Genomic DNA, 17,918 nt, shown 5'->3' on the forward strand with positions numbered 1-17,918 from the left:
TGCCAAGGACCATGTTTCTTGCACAGGCTAACGACAGCTGTCATCTCTGAGTAACGGTATTACCTCTAAATGAGCTCCCCCTTCTGAGTCCAGGCCACTGGCAAGTCTAAAATTGGTCTTCGTTTTTCCCAAAATGAGCAGATCATGAGAGCTGTCACATTAGGCTAACTGGAAGATTTATTGGCCCCATCGGCTAAAAAAAAAAAAAAAAAAACCAAAACCCTGGACTTCCAAGTAGGAACTTCATCTACTTTTTGTAAACTAAGCTATGAATATTGAACTACTTTTTCCAGGGGAGTCTATTAACACCTGCCAGTCACAACTCATAAGCTCTACCATGAAAGAGCCGTGTTTCTGAGCATGCTTAATGGGTTCCTTGCTCGATGTCCTGGAGGGTGAGCGCAAGGAGCCACAGCTGCCTTCTCCAACCTCTGCCAGTGAAATTACATAGGGATGGAATCCTTCTCAGTGAGAAGATCCAAGCATCTGACTACTGACGGTGGAGATTCGTCCAACAGTCGTTTTCATCAAAACCTCCTTTGAAATATCTGTGTGTAACAATTAGGCCATGATAACACTGTTCGAGACTATCAATTCACCCAATGGCCCTTTTAAATACTTTACAGGATTGCATCATCATTCTTTTTTTTTTAAAAGATCCATTAAGATAGGCTGGATTTTGGCACTTTAGATTAGTGCCACTAACTACAGTGGCCTAGGGTGAAAGAAATAATAATAATCAAGATGGATAACCACAATCACCAAAATAAAAGGCCATTTTTTTCCTGCACAGCCCTGTGTTGTCCCCTTTCTCTGGAACCCTACCAATCAGCGGCATGGGTTTGCTCAAAAATGAACCAGAATGCTAACCTCTCAATTGAGTGAAATTACTGAGCCTGTTCACAACACTTGCTAATCTGGTAAGCACAGAGCAGGGCGGCATTAATGGCAAATTCTGCACTATGTAAATTTAACACAGCACAGGGGAATTACAATTCTGTCTCAAGGTTCTTTTAAAGACAAAATACCCAGCCAGTGAAATACAGAGCAGCCACATCCAAGCAGGATCGGTTCCGTCACAACGAAGCGGATGCAAGCAGAAGGTAATGAAAAGAGAGACTTTTGATGAAGCCAAAGACACTCATCCCCTCATCAACCCCTAAAGATACAGAACTTTAAGAAGTGAAATTTAATGTCATGGAAAGCCAGGATAAATAAGAGCACCTTCCCCCCCCCCCCAAAGCCAGGTCTGGGTGATTAAAAAACAAACTAAGATCTTAGGCTACACTGAACGTTCCTTTCAAAAGCACCTGGTTTTACAACTTGACAGGGAAGGGTTAATGCCAACAAGTTTACACAAACTCTTAAAACCACAGCAAGGGCCCCACATCTAAGAAAACAAAAGAACCAGAGGCAAAACAGATATGTTCAGAGCAAGCACTGGGTAGTCACCTCGAGCACCGTATTACTATTCCTACCCATCTAAATGGTCTCGCTCTTTCTCTAAACTCTTTTCTCTACGCTTCCTTTCTCTGATAAAATGACTTCTGCTCCTCTCTATATTCAACAGAAAATGCAGGAGTGGGCGATGCCTCTGCAGAGCTCTAAAGAAACCATGCAATCTGCTAGCTTTCGTGGGTCAAAAATGTCCACTTCTTCAGGCATGCACCAACACCTTTGAGACCGAAAGTCCGTGGCAGATGGATTCCAACAGGCATTTATCTTCGATGTCTGTGAAGAAAGAGACAGGCTGCCCTGGAGTTGTGGCTTTGAAGCTAGAGTTGAGGAAGCTGTGGATCGGACATCACACTCAAGTTCTTCAAACAAAGAAGTGCAGGTATCACACATATACTCGTTCCCACTTGGCCTTTCTCTGAACCTACAAGTTTTGGCTTGGCTGGGGATTCTGAAGATTCAGCTATTCCTGAGTAACCCCAACACATCCTTCCCACCATCATGCGCACAGCGATGGCCAACCCCCAAGTCAGGCCCTCAACTCTCCATGCTTCACCAGTATCTCTGTCTGGATTAGTTCATTCTTGTTGAGCTAGTATGTCCCAAACTGGTCTCTTCATCTTTGTTCTGCAGGTCTCCCCTTCTTAGCCCCCCCCATTCATCTGGTGCAACTGGCCAGGTGTGGGGGGAGGCAGAAAGGAGCAAGAGGAAAGCACTGCCGGCCCCCTCCCTGTCTTGTCCTTCCATCCTCAGGCAAATACCTTCCTTTTCGGGCAGGCTTTTAAGCCATAAGAGTGGGTCTAGGGCACTGGTTCTTAACCTTGGGTTACTCAGGAGTTTTGGACTGCAACTCCCAGAAGCCTTCACCACCAGCTGTCCTGACTGGGGTTTCTGGGAGTTGCAGTTCAAAAGCATCCGAGTAACAAAGGTTAAGAACCACTGGTCTAGGGAACACGACAGTTATGAAATCTAGATATTTCCAATTTTTAAAAAGTTTTTTAATTTTTTTAAAAATCTTGTTTGGCTTTATTATGGAGTTGTGTACAGTATTTTAACTTATCATTGTATGGTTTTCACTGTTGGGTCCCCCATAGGGAGAAAGGCATCATATAAATTGAAGGAACAGAGGAAGATGGTTTTCTTTTTTAAAAAGATGCAGGTTAGCCCCAACTGGCCTTAAGAAATAGCCACAAATCTTTATCATGGCAATACGGGCAATTAAAAAAAAGTACAAAAAAAGTTCTTTTTCTGATTCTCCCTTCTCCTTGGCTGTCCCAATTCAGCATCTCCTCGAATTATGTTACATCTTCCTTTAACACTTTGCAGACACTCTAGTCTAGCCATTCCTCTCCACTCCCACAGTAATAAATAAATAAATAAACAAATAAATCTCTGGTTACCTCTACTCTTCTCTCCTGCAACCCCCTCCGTGGTCTTTCAGAGCTGCTGCTGCTGCTCTCTACACTTAGTAGACCTTTTTGCTCATGACTGTGAGGGGCTCTTGGGGTGGCTCAGCCTAATATCGCATACATAATCAATAAACCTTTGGTCCATCATGCTAATGCTTCCATCCATTTTGTTTGTGTGTATTTTCTCAGAATAATTATTCCACTTCAAGATAACATTTATTAACTAGTTGACTAAAAAAATAATAATCCGGGAAAACAAAAGATAATGATATTCTTTCCTGAAATTTCTTCTCTCTAGTTCCATTTTCAAAGGAAACTGAATAAATTACAGTTTTATTGGACAGCTCAGTGGGTTAAAGCATCAAATAAGTTAACTACCACCGCCATAGTTCCAACACAGTACTGAAATTAAATCCAAGGGCAATCAACTGCAGTAACCACACATTCACCTCCAGTTCACCCTACCTGCCTGTTCCTTTTTCTTCCCCCCATGCCTTCCCTTGGGTCTATTTCTCAGCTGTAAGCCCCCTGGGTTAAAGTCCTCCCCTTTACACATCCTCTGCAAAGCAGAGCACACATCCATGCTGCTGCCAAATAAATTAAATAAATACCGCTTGGTAGCTGACAACATCCATTTTCAAGAAAACCAATTATTATAGCAAACAACTAATTATTGTGTCCAGCCAGTTCAGAAAAGATATAAATTAGGAACTGAAAATGTTATGCAGATCAACCTGCTGTGCCTGTTGAGGCAGATTTTGAGCGTAACACGGTGTCAGACCATCACTCCGACGGCCCAAGGCTACTGCTGTCCACTCAGCTGATGAGGAGTCTGCAAAAGATCCAGACCGGTCTCCCATTGCTCCTTTGTTTTGATTTCCTGTATCAAGGATGAGCTACATAAAGCCTGAAGGCCACCACTGAACAATGGCTGCCCAATTCAGTTGAAAGTCAAGAGTGAAGATGTCCTTGTCTTCTTCCCAGGGGACTGGCTGACAAATTACTCACAGCAAATCCCTCTTGACTTTTACCTGGAGGAGGCAGCCACAGAATGACAGAGATGGGGAATCCTGGCCAAGCTCAATAAGCCAATATCCTTCTTTTGATTCTGAAGCTAGGGAGCAAGAGATCTTGAACCTCAAGGTCTGGTCCCAACCTGTAGATCCATCAAAAGTATAAAAAAATGTAGTAATTAAGCAACAGTTCAAGGGCAGCCTAGCTGGGAACAACTCTTCCATGCCCATGAGCACAATTTTTAATTTAAGGTTCAGACCCAGTACAGAAACGTCTATATTCTAATCTGAGTGAGCAATTTATGTGTGCTGCTGGGGACAAAAAAAGCAACTGCTCAGTTGAAGGATTCAACACATGGCATTTACAACACGTACAAAAGAGCAAAAGATTGCTCTTAGCTGTTTTTGCACTGTAGCTGAGCTATCAAGTTATTCTCACATTTTTGGGGCGGGGGGGGAATCCCAGAACATCAGGTCAAGCTGAAACAGCTGATTTCAATATTGCAAAACATGGCAAATCCATTTGCTAAATCATTAAGTATGACAGCCTACTGCTCCCATCTTGCCATCTTCTTATCCATCTCACTTAGAATGGGGCAAGGTGGAATACACCAGCAGAGACGTGAATTTAAAGGAAAGTCTTTGCCACTCCACCTAAAAGGACAGAGCCCAGCAGCATTTCTCTTTGGCCAGTAACATTTCTGTTTTAGGAAGACTATTTCTTATTAACATCTAAAGTTAAGACTGGGTGAGAGGGGCTCAGAAACAGAAATATTGGCATAAGTGACTTCCCTTCCTCCAAGATTCCCTTCGCTGTTCCAGAATTCTTCTCCTGAATTCCTCTGAGCTTTTCTCAACATCATGGCCCGTATGTGGCTGATCACTGTATAGCTTCTTGGATGGACAGAACAATATATACAGACCGACAACAAGCAGAGAGACAAACTTGTGACTATTTAAAAATTGCATCCTCCCATTCAAGCCTATCCAGGCTTTGAGATCTTCTGGAGAGGATGATGGAGGACGAGAGAAAGAGAGGACTTTCTCTAAGGTTGCATCCAGGATCTGGAATGCCTTGCTAAGAGAGGCCAGGTTCATCCCCTCTAAGCTATCCTCCCAGTGGCAGACAACCTGTTTATTCAGCCAGGCCTTTGGAAAATAAGTGCCTCGAGCTGTAAGACTTTATTCAATACACTGACTTCCCCCCCCCCACGCACCCTCCAAAAACAAAGATAAACTATTACTAGTGTATTTGGAATATTCGGAAATACTAAAATTTTATTTCTGATATTATAATGAATTTGATCCTACTTCCATGTTTGTTAATTCTACTGTATTTTAATCTTATATTGGTTTTAAACTCCTTGAGTCTGGGCGGGAAGGTGGTATATAAATTCAACAGGCAGACACATAATGAAATTAGCGCGTGACTCCTGGACTAGAACAGCCACAGGGGGCAGAAGATCTTTGTTCCAGATCAACTTTGGATTTCTGGAACAAATAAAGAGGAAGAGGAAGGTCTTGCACTGCATCAAAATGTGTTGTCTAAACCTCTCCACGACATACTTCATTTTGGTAGTGGCGGTGTGGACGTACTATTATTTTAGGGATATTTAATATCGCACTGAAAATGTTAAACCTGAATGCTAAAGTGCTAGCATTGCTGAAATAAATAAAAATCCGGGATAGACAGTTTCCATTTTTTTATAAAGGAAAGTAAACCACGGATTAGGCAGCCAATTGGGGGGGGCAGGAGGGAGGGAACCCCGAAGCAACCCGTTCTTTCTACCCAAACATTTCTATTGTGTGCAGGACAAATTGACTAGCTGTTCAGCACACCAACGACAGGGGTCCACAGGAGGGTGTCTTTTGTGTTGCCGAAGGAAAGGCGGGCGGAAAGGCTTGCTCAGGCTGTGGATTCTTAAACACACGGCATGTCTGGGGCTTTGATGTTTCTGGGGGGGAGGAGAAGGATCCGCTACACAGAACACTCCGAGGCTTCGACTCTGAACTTCACCATAGACAGCTGTGCCTGTGATTAACAGCAGGTAACCTCCGCTTCTGTCAATTTAATGAACTCGCCGCGCCAAGCCCAGACACAAGGTAAAGAGATTTCAGGAACTTCGTCAGGAAAGAGTCCGCTCTATTGAACGTCTTCGTAAGAATAAACTGTTCTCATCTGGAATACTTTGTAAAGAAAACTAATAATAAGACCAACAGTAACAGCAGAATCAAACAAAAAACCAGAAGCACGACACAATAGGCAGAACGAGCAAATAATCCGAAGTGTTACCAAGTAGAATATTCATCTGTTCATTTCCGTGGGGCCACTTCAAACCCCACAGGAGAATACAGTGGTGCCTCGCTTAGCGATGTTAATTCGTTCCGCAAAAATTGCTGCAGAATGAAAACGTTGCTATGCGATATTAAAAAGCCCATAGAAACGCAATGAAACCCCTTCAATGCGTTCCTATGGGCTTAAAACTCACCGTTGAGCGAAGATCCTCCATGGCGCTGCCATTTACGGTGCCTCTAAAGCGAGGAATCTGTCCCTAAACACAGCGAACGACCATGTTTTTTTCCCGGTGGCTATTCTGAAACCACCGATCAGCTGTGCGAAAATGGGGGCTTTGCTATTATCGCTTCCCTGTGATCATCGCAAAATGAAAATACCCCATAAAGAACATCACAAAGCGATTGCTTTTGCGATTGCAAAAACAGTGTTGCTAAGCGATTTCATCGCTAAATGGAGCGATCACTAAGCGAGGCACCACTGTATTTGAGTCCATATTTAAGAGTTCACTGGTACACGCCACGCTAACTGCTGAATCCATGGTAGTCATGGAAGAGCAGCTCGGTTGCAAAGGCAGGATTCTGCCCTGTTAGCTAAGAGGTTGGCCTTACTGCAGTTTGACTTGTCGGAAGGCCACCGAGCCAGAAGCCGCCTGACCCAGTGGCCAATCTCATCTAAATGATCGTGGACACCATGCGGGATAGGATGAGTAGACTAGACGCAGGAAGTCCCAGAGGGAAAAAAGCAGTAAACTTTGAAGGGAAAAACATTTTGGCAGGCCTCCTTGTGACTGTTGTTTTGGGGGGAAATTAGGAAAATTGAAAAATGGATTATGAAGCATAGGAAAGTTTTTCTCGTAAAAAGCATTGAATATTTCCTACCCACCCACCCACCTCCCAATGAAAAAAGGACAACTTCTCTTCCACAGTTTCAACATTTTACCTCAGCAGAGCCTAACATCTTCCATCTAGATGGGACACATCAAGAAAACGCAGGGAAGGGCATGCCTTGTTTTAATGGAGACATTGTGCCTCCTCCTTGATTCCAGTCCCAAATTTCAGATCTTGGGTGTGAAATCTACTCCCGCTAGAATGCCGTTCCACCTTCTCTGAATGAGTTTGCCATGTCCTGTGCAATATGGTTCTTGCCAATATTGCATGGAGAGGAAGATAAGGAAGCCTCCACCATCTTCCTCAAGTCAAGACGTCCCCCAGTTAATGCACTCTTTCAGCCTGCCACTCCAACCTCCCCCCCACTGCAGAACATATGAATGAAAGTTTGTCCCTTCACCCCCCACCGTAGCCAAAGGACTAGACCCAGGGTCAATGGACTGAACCACCATCACCTTGATGCACAACGAGGGCCCTTCCGGAGGCTGACAGACCACAACATGCACAGCCCCTCATCACTGGCTTCGCTAAGCTAGGGTTGACCTAAACTGATTTAAATTTAAATTGTTTAAAAAAAATCTGATTACATCAAATCCACCCTGCATCTAACCCTTCCAAATGTCAAGCCTATAACTGTCGCAACTACAAAAAATAACAACCAGGCTAAAACACTAAGAATTTACCATTTCAACTTTGGAAGAGAAAACTATTCAAAGGAATTTTTTTCTCCATGACAGAACATCATAGCAGTGATTTAACTGGAGATGGCATTTATATATATATATACACACACAAACACACATATTCCCCCCCTCTTTCTCTTGTAAAACTGCATAAAGGAAGTGGAGGATATGAATAACTGTGAAAACGTCCCATCCTTCCATGCAGCAAAATGTTATTTCCTGCATGGGAGATTTCTGGCTGCACTTTCCCCATGGCTTCTCTCTTATTTCCAGGCATTTATCTGAACCCAACCTGGCCCACAGCTGTTCCGCCCAGTTCAAGGATGAGGAAATGGGCTCTATGGCCACCTGGCCACTTTGTGTGTGTGTGTGTGTGTGTGTGTGAGAGTGTGAGGCACAGCACTCAAGATGCAGTGACAGCTCATAACTTCCCAGCCGTTGGCTTTTATCTCTCAATAAAGACCATTTTCAACTTCAAGAACACCATCTGCAAAGCCGACCATTCTCGTCTCGCCTGATCATACAACGGTCTGTGCTATGTAACTCAAAGAAGAACCCAAACACACACACACACACACACTTGAGCTTAACGCCATTCTGAAAACAAGGCGAGTTACAGGATGAGTTGTGGTTCCAATTTGTTCTACCGCCTGAACACAGAAGGTATCGTCCCTCCAACACAGCTGTTTATACAACTTCGGCTCTCTCATTAAAACCTCCTGGAGGACTTCTGTGTAGACTCCCTCCTCTCCCCACCATCAGTAAAGGCAAGCCAGCCTTCCACGGGAGATTGGCCTTGAACGAGCTGAATCTAACCAGCCCACCTTCACAACCGATACGGAACCCCACTCTGCTTCCCCCCCCCATGGTATTGTCCCAAACATCTTCCCAACGGGTCTTTTTTTACCCTACCCTTTCTAAGCTGAAACTGGCAAAGGGGGAAATGGATGACCCTCACCAGCCGGTGCTACAAGCTGAGTGGCCCAAAGCCCTTCTCTGGCCAGGCCACCATGTTTCCAACTGGGCAAGAGAAGCCGCTCATAGTACAAGAGGTTCCTAAAGAGAGGGTGCCACGCGTATGGTTTCTTTCGACACCCATGGCTTCCCCTAAGCTACCAACACGACACTCATGCAATAAACGCTATCTATAAAGGACATTTCCAGTCTAATCTGCCTTGGTATCCCTCACGGCCTGTGCAGATGACGATAAGAACGGTCCCTGGATCTCACTTACTGGATTGCTGAGTTACCAAAGACAGTCACCAGAAATTCAACTCTCTGCCATGTATAGAAACGATAAGCTGAAGGCACCTGCATATTAAGAACTAAAACAGCTAATGACGCAAATAGTTTATTTGCAGTTCCGAAGCAACTTTTTACTTTTATAAATGAATGTATAAAATAGTTAGGCAAGTCTTTGCAAATGTCTCCTCCTGATTTTCACAGCCTCCGAATGAAACACACAGTCAACATGAGAACGAAGGCGTATTTCAAGCCGTTGGGGAAAAGAACCAGCCAACTAAACCTCCATCTCTTCCACCACCTTTTCTCTCCCCTCATTCTTTTGAGCAGCAGAACTTTCCAGTTATATTTTTTAATGGTTAAGGCAACAATGCCATAGTGATACGTGGAGAACTTTATTGATTTACAGCGATGAAATCAAAGCAGCCAAAGGACCATGTTCTAGAAGGGCTCGTTTCAAGCATGATACCCCCCACCCACCCAATGGGCAGATCTGCCACCTTAAGAAAGGCAAAAGACACAAACCAAACATGGCTCATACTTCTGTGAAATATGGTACGGGTTAGAGGGAAAAGGGGACAATCCAAGTTTGATAGAGTTTGAAACTTTTCTCCACCTGATTTGTTTATTGTAGCTCCACAATACCACAGCTACAATCCTGACATGGTACCATGCCCCACTGACTAAACATACACTTAAATCCCCGACTCAAAGCAATGAGATAGGAATGGTTAACTCTGGTTGCATCAACGACTGGTAATAGCAACACAAGTCTCATATTGTATAAATAAATTGTGCAATATACACATTTCTCCCCAAGACATCATCCGACACCTTTACACGTTCTTAAAACCACTTATTCTTGTTAAACAATAAGTTCACTTGTCACTTCCATATCAAGCTCCAAACAGAATCACTTTTGGCAGAGACCTTTAAGCAGAGTAATTTATTTTTCAAAGTTTGCTTCATTCAAAAGAATTTAACATTTCGGGCACAACCCTGGCAAACCTAAGCTCTTTTAGGTCCCAATGAGTTAAGCATGAGTTTAACTGTCCATTTCAGCCAACAGAAATCAGAAATTCTTTTTATTACTGCTACACAAATCAAGCTCCACGGCAAAAGGAAAAAATGCTGAATTTGCATTCCTTGCAGAAGCTGCTTCTACTTTGGAAAGAGCAAGTCCTCTGGTTCTGAACACCCTGATGTGGGCGATCCAAACGGTTTCATGTACAGCCAGGCTTTTGGGGTTTCTATCCTCTGCATTAAAATCATTCCTTAACATGAAGAGGCCACTGTGCAGCCGGAGCGAAGGATTTGTCTGGGGGGTGGGTGGGTTATCATCTTCCTTCTATCTTCATCAAATTAACACTTGAGACAGTAGCGCAACAAAGCTACATCTTCATTAATTCCTGACAACTGCCAACGTGTCACATACACGCAGAATTTAACTATACCGTCGAGAGAAGCAAAATGCAAGAGTCACAAACCCCTTCCACAAGGGGATTGTCGTTATTTAAAATAAAAACTGTCGTTATTTAAAATAAAAACCCAACAACAATTAAAAACTCATCCTAGTTTTTTTTCCCCCCTTTCCTATGAAGGGATCTGCACTCCACAGAACACGAGGTCTTGCTAAATGCTGATGGCAGCATAACATTTCCAAACCTGATTTTGATTCCCGTGCTCTAAAATTTAAAACAAATTAGGACGATGAAATCACAGAAAGTGGATCTAACTACCTCATTCGTGTTCCAACGGTGCCGTTCTTTTGGTAAACTGGAACATTTTGGTAGACATTCAAGCAGCTTTTTCGGTAGAAAGATTTTTACATGACTTCCGTTGCTGTTCCCGTGATCATCTGGAAGGGAAAAAGAAGTGAACATATGTTGGCATCAGAGAAACAAGATTTGACTATTTGACACCCTAGCCTTCTCCTGATGTAAGACCGACAGACTGGATCCACATGGAAAATTCAGCCTCATTGCTGGACATCCTAAAAATGGGATTCATGACTAAAAGACCTAGAGGTCCCGCTTAGAATCGTATCATCCCTCTTGGAACTCGGAGCAGAGGCCCCGCTTGGGAGCTGATGGCTGAAATCTCTCAAGGTTGGAAAAATACCAGCCAACTTGCCCATAGTTCTGCCAAGAGAACCAAGAAATCCTCATGGAAGACTCGGTTTTAGTGAATTAAGCTACAAGACTCTTAGTGAAAGCAAGTCCTCACTCATTTCACCGACACTCCCTTTGTAGGCATCATCACTCCACTCCAATGTTTCAGCAATGCACTTCGAATCCTGCTTCAGAACAGCTAGGGTAGACCATGGATCAGGAAGAGAGTACAGAATGCAACCTTGAGTTCTTCTCCTATGTAAAGTAACACCTCACCAAAATGCAGTTATTGCAGCCTAAAGCCAAGCTCCACTAGTTCTGCCACACCATCCCAACAGGGGATGGTGTGGATCCAATTAATCACATCAAATCCTGTTATGCCGTCAAACGACTGGGGGGGGAAAGTATGTTACGTTAGGTTGCACAGGATATGCCAAGTGTCAAAATATTTTCCGAAGACGTTGAAACCAAAATACATAACTACAGTCCCTCCCAATAAAACTCCCAACATGATTTCATTTAACAGCAGGCTTAATTTTGCCTCCACTTGCAGTGAGATGGATCAAGAACTTTATTTCTAGTTAAGACTTGCAGCTAATTGGATAGATGGATTCATAACTTGGTTTCTGGTTTGCATTAAACATGTTTAGAGTTCTCATCATTCCTAATGATCACTGCCCATCAATTAAATACAAATCTACTACCGATCTTATTCAAGAGTGAAAGACTTAATGCATAGGATGTACGGTACTAGAAAATTAACTGCTTGGGGGAATAAACCCACTATTACTCTACTGAATTATCATTACATCCATTCTTTAGACCTTATGTCTGATTTTAAAAAGTGAAATTGAATAACCTCCGGGTTGTTGTGTTTTATTTTGTTTTGGACTCCATGGGAATGCCACTAAATTACAGATTAACAGAAAGACGAAGGCTAAGGATGGGTTTAGCTGTCTCATACCTCTTGAAGCCACTAAAAATTGCAATGCCCCTTTGAACGGGGCCAACTCAGGGACAACCCAAAAATGCCACTTCTGTTTCTCACCACCTTGCTTTGACAAAAACAAAAAAAACCAGCTGGGAACATTCTCCCCTCTCAGAACTCCTTCCCATCTTTTTATTCTCTTACCAGCTGGGTAAACAAATACACCAATGGTAAACCCCAACAGGTTCACTGGGGAAGGATTTATCCCTAAGAGAAACGTGATGTGTGGCTGGAACTTAAGGACACTTGTTTATAATTCTTGAAGTGGCAAGGTTGTAAATCCCTGCCTCCTAAGGTCTAGTTGTGTGTGAATTTTGCAACAAAATGCAACTCTGGGATACTAAAATGCCCCATCTGACTGGTTAAGGTTAAATGGTTGGCTTGATTTTAGTTAAAAAAAACCCTCTAGAAAAGAAAATGTTCTATGAAAAAGCAGCAGACAATATTTTCATCCCCCCATCAATGCATGAGCTACAATATCTCAATGCACAAGGGGGGGCCGATATACATTCATTCATTCTACAGACAACAGTGCAATATGGACTTTCTGGGCAGTTGACAACAAACATAAATAATCTACAAAAAGGAACAACACCAATTACAAGCGTCGGCAATAAGTAATAAAGGAATCACAGGATTTACTAAAACCTAACTCGAGTAAACAAACTTAAACTACAGTTGGGCATTGAGTAATATGCATTAATAAAAGGCAGCTTTTCACCATTATAGCTTCTTAAAAACTGGGAGGGAAGTGTGGCTGGCAAGCGTCTCTGGGAAGTTTGTTGCATAAGTGTGCCCTCATCCACAGCAGTGCAGTAACTTTAGGGTAGGGGGTCCGTTCACCGACAGTTGGGTTTGTGGAAGGGGGGATGTTTCTAAATTGACGGCGATGCAGCACCTAGCATTCAAGGAGCTTTCTAAATAAATGATGAGAGTCTTAAACACAGGATTGCTCTTCCTCTCGGTCGGTAAAAGGAAAGGAAAAAGAAGTCAACCAGCAGCAAATGCCTCTATCAGGATTAACAGATCAGCTGATGTGGGCTGAGCAGGGCAGATAACACAAGTTAGAATATCACCTCTGTGTCCCAGATAGAGCCGGGTTCTGCTTTTCACAATAAGTGGGAATTCAAAGGGGATGAATTTATTTTGCAGATAAGACGAGGGGGAAAATCAAAATCGACTCCTTATCCTGTTACAAAGCAGATTATCATCAGCTGAAGTTTCCAAACTGTTTCTCCACCTGCAGTCTTTGCAGGGAACAGAATTAAGTATTTGCTACGGTCTTAAGAGTAAGACGTTTTGAAAATGTCTTCTGTCTTACAAGCAAGGGAGAACAGCCATGTCAGATAAAGAGCAGGAGGGAGGGTAGGGTCAGCGCAGACGTCGGGGAGAAGGGGCAAGCCTTGTCTTTACTGGAAAGGTCAAGGTTATAAAGGCAAAGGGCTCCCAAGTCACCTTTGCAAGAACTTGAAGACAAGAAGAATCAAGTTTATATTGGTTTTCGCCTCTAAACCAGGTTTTCTGCACCTGTCTTTGGATCAAGAGTTGCTTGGTCTCCACAGAATCACTGGGAACAAAGATGCTCCCCTCCGAAGCATTCACGTACGGGATGGTAACAAGGGGCTGTAGAGCAAGGAGAGTCCAGAATTTGCCTTATCAGCGCCATAAGGCAACATTTTAAGATAGTCTTTGAAGAAGGACAGAGTGAAAACAGAGACCAGGGCTGAACGGCTGTTGTGCAATTACTCGAAAGGTGCTACTTCTAGCACAGCACTGCCGGGAGAGAAGGATTCTCTGCAGACTTTATCGGCTGCACACCAAGCCACATGGATCAGGAGGTAACAGATGGTGCTGTCAGAGATTTCCTTAACATACAGCCATTTGCCACAAAATGTGCAACAGAATTTAAGCCAGTGACAGAGACCGTGCGTGCCAAGGGGTATTTGCATTCAGACAGCAGGAAGTCCACCACGGTACCGATACCTGTCCCTGGTGCGACAGGAAAACATTACTTTTTTTATATCCAAAGCAAAGCAAAGCAAAAATTCAATAAAACAGAGCAGCAGCAAACAAACAAAAAACACACACAAACCTAGTGGGACCTGGAAGACTAACAATGCCACTATGTTGCAGGGTTTAGTTTTGTTCTTTATTCTGATTCTGTCTTGCCTGGATATGTTGGCGGAGATTAACATGGCTACTTCTTTGGAAATTACTTTGTGTCAAAAACAGCAACAGCTTAGATTGTGTTTGTGATTATTCTAAGGGGAAAGGAAGCAATGGTTGCAACTCTGTATCCATATAGCTGGAACCCAGGCCCACTGGATACAATAGGATATATTTCTAAATACATAGTATTCTGTTCCAATCAATAGCACTTGCCTCTTCAAAAGGAAGTAATACTATAAACACGACCCTGGACTTTTCATCTTTGAGAAACAACCGGACATCAATTCAGGATGACATTCAGCAAAAGCGATTGAGCACAGAGAGAAAGAAATCCCAACCACAGAACTGAGGGGAAAGAGTCATGGAATGCTCTACTAGAACAGATCAGGAAGAAATAAGACTATTAACATGTGGGTTAGGAAAAAAAATCTTCATGCTCTGAATCAAAGCTGGGATGCAGATTGGCTCCTAACACATCTCACTGAAGCTTTGATTCCTTTTAAAAAATGCATGGATCGCTTGTGATTCGAGATTGTAAAGAAGTATTTCATTTAAAACGAGCAGTGGTGGTAACAGGCAAAATTATGGGAAGCAGCAGAGAAAGAGCAGAGAGAGAGAGAGATTCTGATTTTTCAGCCTCATCTACTGGCATGGCCATCCATACGGTTCCTAAATTGAACCAAGATCACAGTCAGGGCCTCGATTCTGACCCATGACAGGATGATGACATTTGTAAGCTTCCAAGCCTTTCCTCCCCTGCAAGAGGACAAGCCTTGCACATAAGGAGAAGCCAGAATGGTGTACCTTCCCTTGATTACTCTGAGTGGTCAAGCTCGTCCGCTCCCACCTTGAGACAGGGCACAAAAATCAGGGACAGAATCTGTGACACAAACTCAACAACCTTGTTTTGCTGTCCTCAAGAAAAGCAAGTCTGGTTGCAGGCTGGTTTAGGAACTTGGCTTGTTTGAAAGCAATACAACAGCATCTCAGATTCAGACCTCAATGCAAAGCTGCCCATTTCTGTTTGTTTCCCCTGTGTGTACCCATTGTCGGAGAACAAGCCGAAACTTCTAACATGATGTGCATTCACAGGGAAGCAGGAGATGCCAGTGAGTCTGGTGTCTGTGAAGACAGACACCAAGAACTAAACACGTACTTGTCAAAAGTTTTATATTGACATTTTTTTCTTCACATGCAAAATGGAAAGATGCCAAACCCTTGCCTGAGTTGGGTGGGATGAAAGCAGTAAACCACCAAGATCTACCCGTGTCACTCGTGCGAGCCAGGAGGTAAGGCTGAGGAGCCTAACGCCGAGGGAGGCCCGGAAGGTAAAGACAAGAAATCGGGCCTTCTCAGCGCTGGCTCCTCCTTTGGAACAACCTACCTCCTGAGATTCGCGGGGCACCCTCACTGGGTATCTTTAAAAACCAACTAAAAACATGGATGTTTCGGCAGGCCTTCCCTCCAGACAATTCCTGATGCCCTCTCCTCTCCCTCTCCTATTGCTTCCTCCCTCTCCTAAGGTTTCTTCTATTTAAATTTTTGTATACTATTTTATGCTGTTAGCCGCCTAGAGTGGTCTTAACCGACCAGATAGGCAGGATATAAATAAAATAAAATAAAATAAAATAAATAAAATGTAGGAAAGGACAAAGACCATCCTAAATGCCACTCACACCTTCTAACATGGAACAACATAATACTCAAACCCTCTATTATAGTTTAAAGTCAACATGATCCAAAAAGAACCATAATTCCTATGACATAGAAAAAAAAAAACCATTTCTACATATTTCAGTGGGAATAAATAGACTCTCTTGAAAACACTTAAGACAATGAGTTCTTGCTATGCACCTCTCCCACCGGGCTCCAAAGTCTGTACTTGAGAAACTTTCATGTAGAGCTGATCTAAAACATTTGCTCTTTGAGAGTTAAAGTCCAAATTTGGAAGGGGGGGAGAGAGAAACTCAAAACACAGAGAGAACTAACTAATGAAAGTCCATAAAGGATTCTGAATTAATTACACACTATAAAGTCTTGGTAATTTTACAGCCTCTTTCACATTCCTTGCACTCACCCTCCCAAAAGGGGGCAAGGTGGACCGTAAAATTTTAGAGCTCCCAACAGCAAATCACACACCCTCTCTCCTCTTCTCACTCCACACCTTTTTTTAAAACTGGTTCTTAAATCTTCTGAGTATCCAGAAAGGTGGAGTTGGAACAGAGGCCTTTAATTAGCAAAGTTTGAGTACATTGTTTGCTTCTGAAACTTATATCCTGCCATTTGGTTCCAAAGAACAGAGTCTCAGTTTGGTTTGGGAGGTAATACTTTAGTTACATTACTTAAACCTCACCCCTCCCTCTAGCAAGATCAACGAAGTCCTATGGAAAAGACTGCCCTTCCTCTTGGCGAAGAAAAAGGCAAGGAAAACATGCTGGCTATACAGAAATCCAGGCACGGATGCCTCCATCAATTTTAACCTAGCAATGGATGCAGGTTAAGCATAAGAGATACTTCAGGTCAGAATATCTCTGCTGATGATATTCTTAAATGCCACACAGTTGCAGACACAGCAATGAAGGTGTACGAAGGTCAAGACCCGCAACCGCATTCAACCTGCCAGCAGCTCTTCCACCACGAAAGCAAGGAATTGACGGGGTGAAGGCTTGCTACATCTGCCATTCAGTACAGTGGTGCCTAGCTTAACGAGGATAATCCATCCCAGCGAAATTGCTATAGATCGAAATCCTCATCAAGCGAAATAAAAAAGCCCACTGAAACGCATTGAAAACCCTTCAATGAGTTCCAATGGGCTGAAAACTCACCATCCAGCGAAGATCCTCCATAGGGGCAGCCATTTTCGCTGCCTGTAAAGCAAGGAATCCATCCTAGAAAACAGCGGGGGGTCATTTTGTACACCCGGCGGCCATTTTGAAACCCAACAATCAGCTGTTTTTAGATCGTCATAATGCGAAAATCGGTTCCTGAGGCAGGGAAACGATCATCGTGAAGCGGATTTTTCCCATTTAAACCATCATTTTTAACCATTTAAAAACCATTTAAACCATTAAAACCTAATCGTCAAGCAATTTCCTCGTTAAGCAAGGCAATCGTTAAGCGAGGCACTACTGTAGTTGTGATTTGCAACACAATCCGGCTGCAGTATTTGCAGGCAGTGCAGGAACACAAGACTACTGTGGTTATGACCTGAAACATCTGGATGTGTTGCCTTCCAGTTTAGCCATATCCCATATGTGCCTTCATCCCATAGGTGCAGTACAAGACATTTCAGCTTGATTTTCATCTTTGTAGAATTGACTCTGGCTTCCAATACAATCCACTGCAATCTGGCCAAACACAACCTGGATTGCGATCCACTGGAAGAACACTGACTGGGACACAAAGCACATTTTGCCTGCTCCATTAGGTGTTTACCTTGCCTTATCCTTATTATCATCATCACCATCAACAAATGTCTCATGCGTTCCATACATGAAAGCCATGGGCTGGGTGTGGCTGGTTACCTGACAGTTACTAAGATTTTCTGTTATCAAACCATGATACTACCATGTTTCCCAGAAAATAAGCCAGGGAGTCAGTGCCTACAGCAGAATCATTTCCGTACACCAGGGTCTTATACTAATTTTTGCTCCAAAAAACTCATT

The 17,918-nt window shown here is 43.2% G+C and overlaps 1 protein-coding gene across 4 annotated transcripts in view; it reads right to left on the reverse strand.

The window, feature by feature from the left end:
* Positions 1 to 17,918, reverse strand: part of CAMTA1 (calmodulin binding transcription activator 1) — a 583,032-nt gene that overhangs the window by 552,564 nt on the left and 12,550 nt on the right. For all 4 annotated transcript variants that reach the window (XM_078379134.1, XM_072977723.2, XM_072977721.2 and 1 more), the window contains exon 2: positions 10,725 to 10,843. In XM_078379134.1, coding sequence (XP_078235260.1) covers positions 10,725 to 10,843 — 119 coding nt within the window. The remainder of the gene's footprint in view (positions 1 to 10,724; positions 10,844 to 17,918) is intronic.

Source organism: Pogona vitticeps, chromosome 7 (genome assembly GCF_051106095.1).
Source record: "Pogona vitticeps strain Pit_001003342236 chromosome 7, PviZW2.1, whole genome shotgun sequence".
Taxonomy (NCBI): Eukaryota; Metazoa; Chordata; class Lepidosauria; order Squamata; family Agamidae; genus Pogona; species Pogona vitticeps.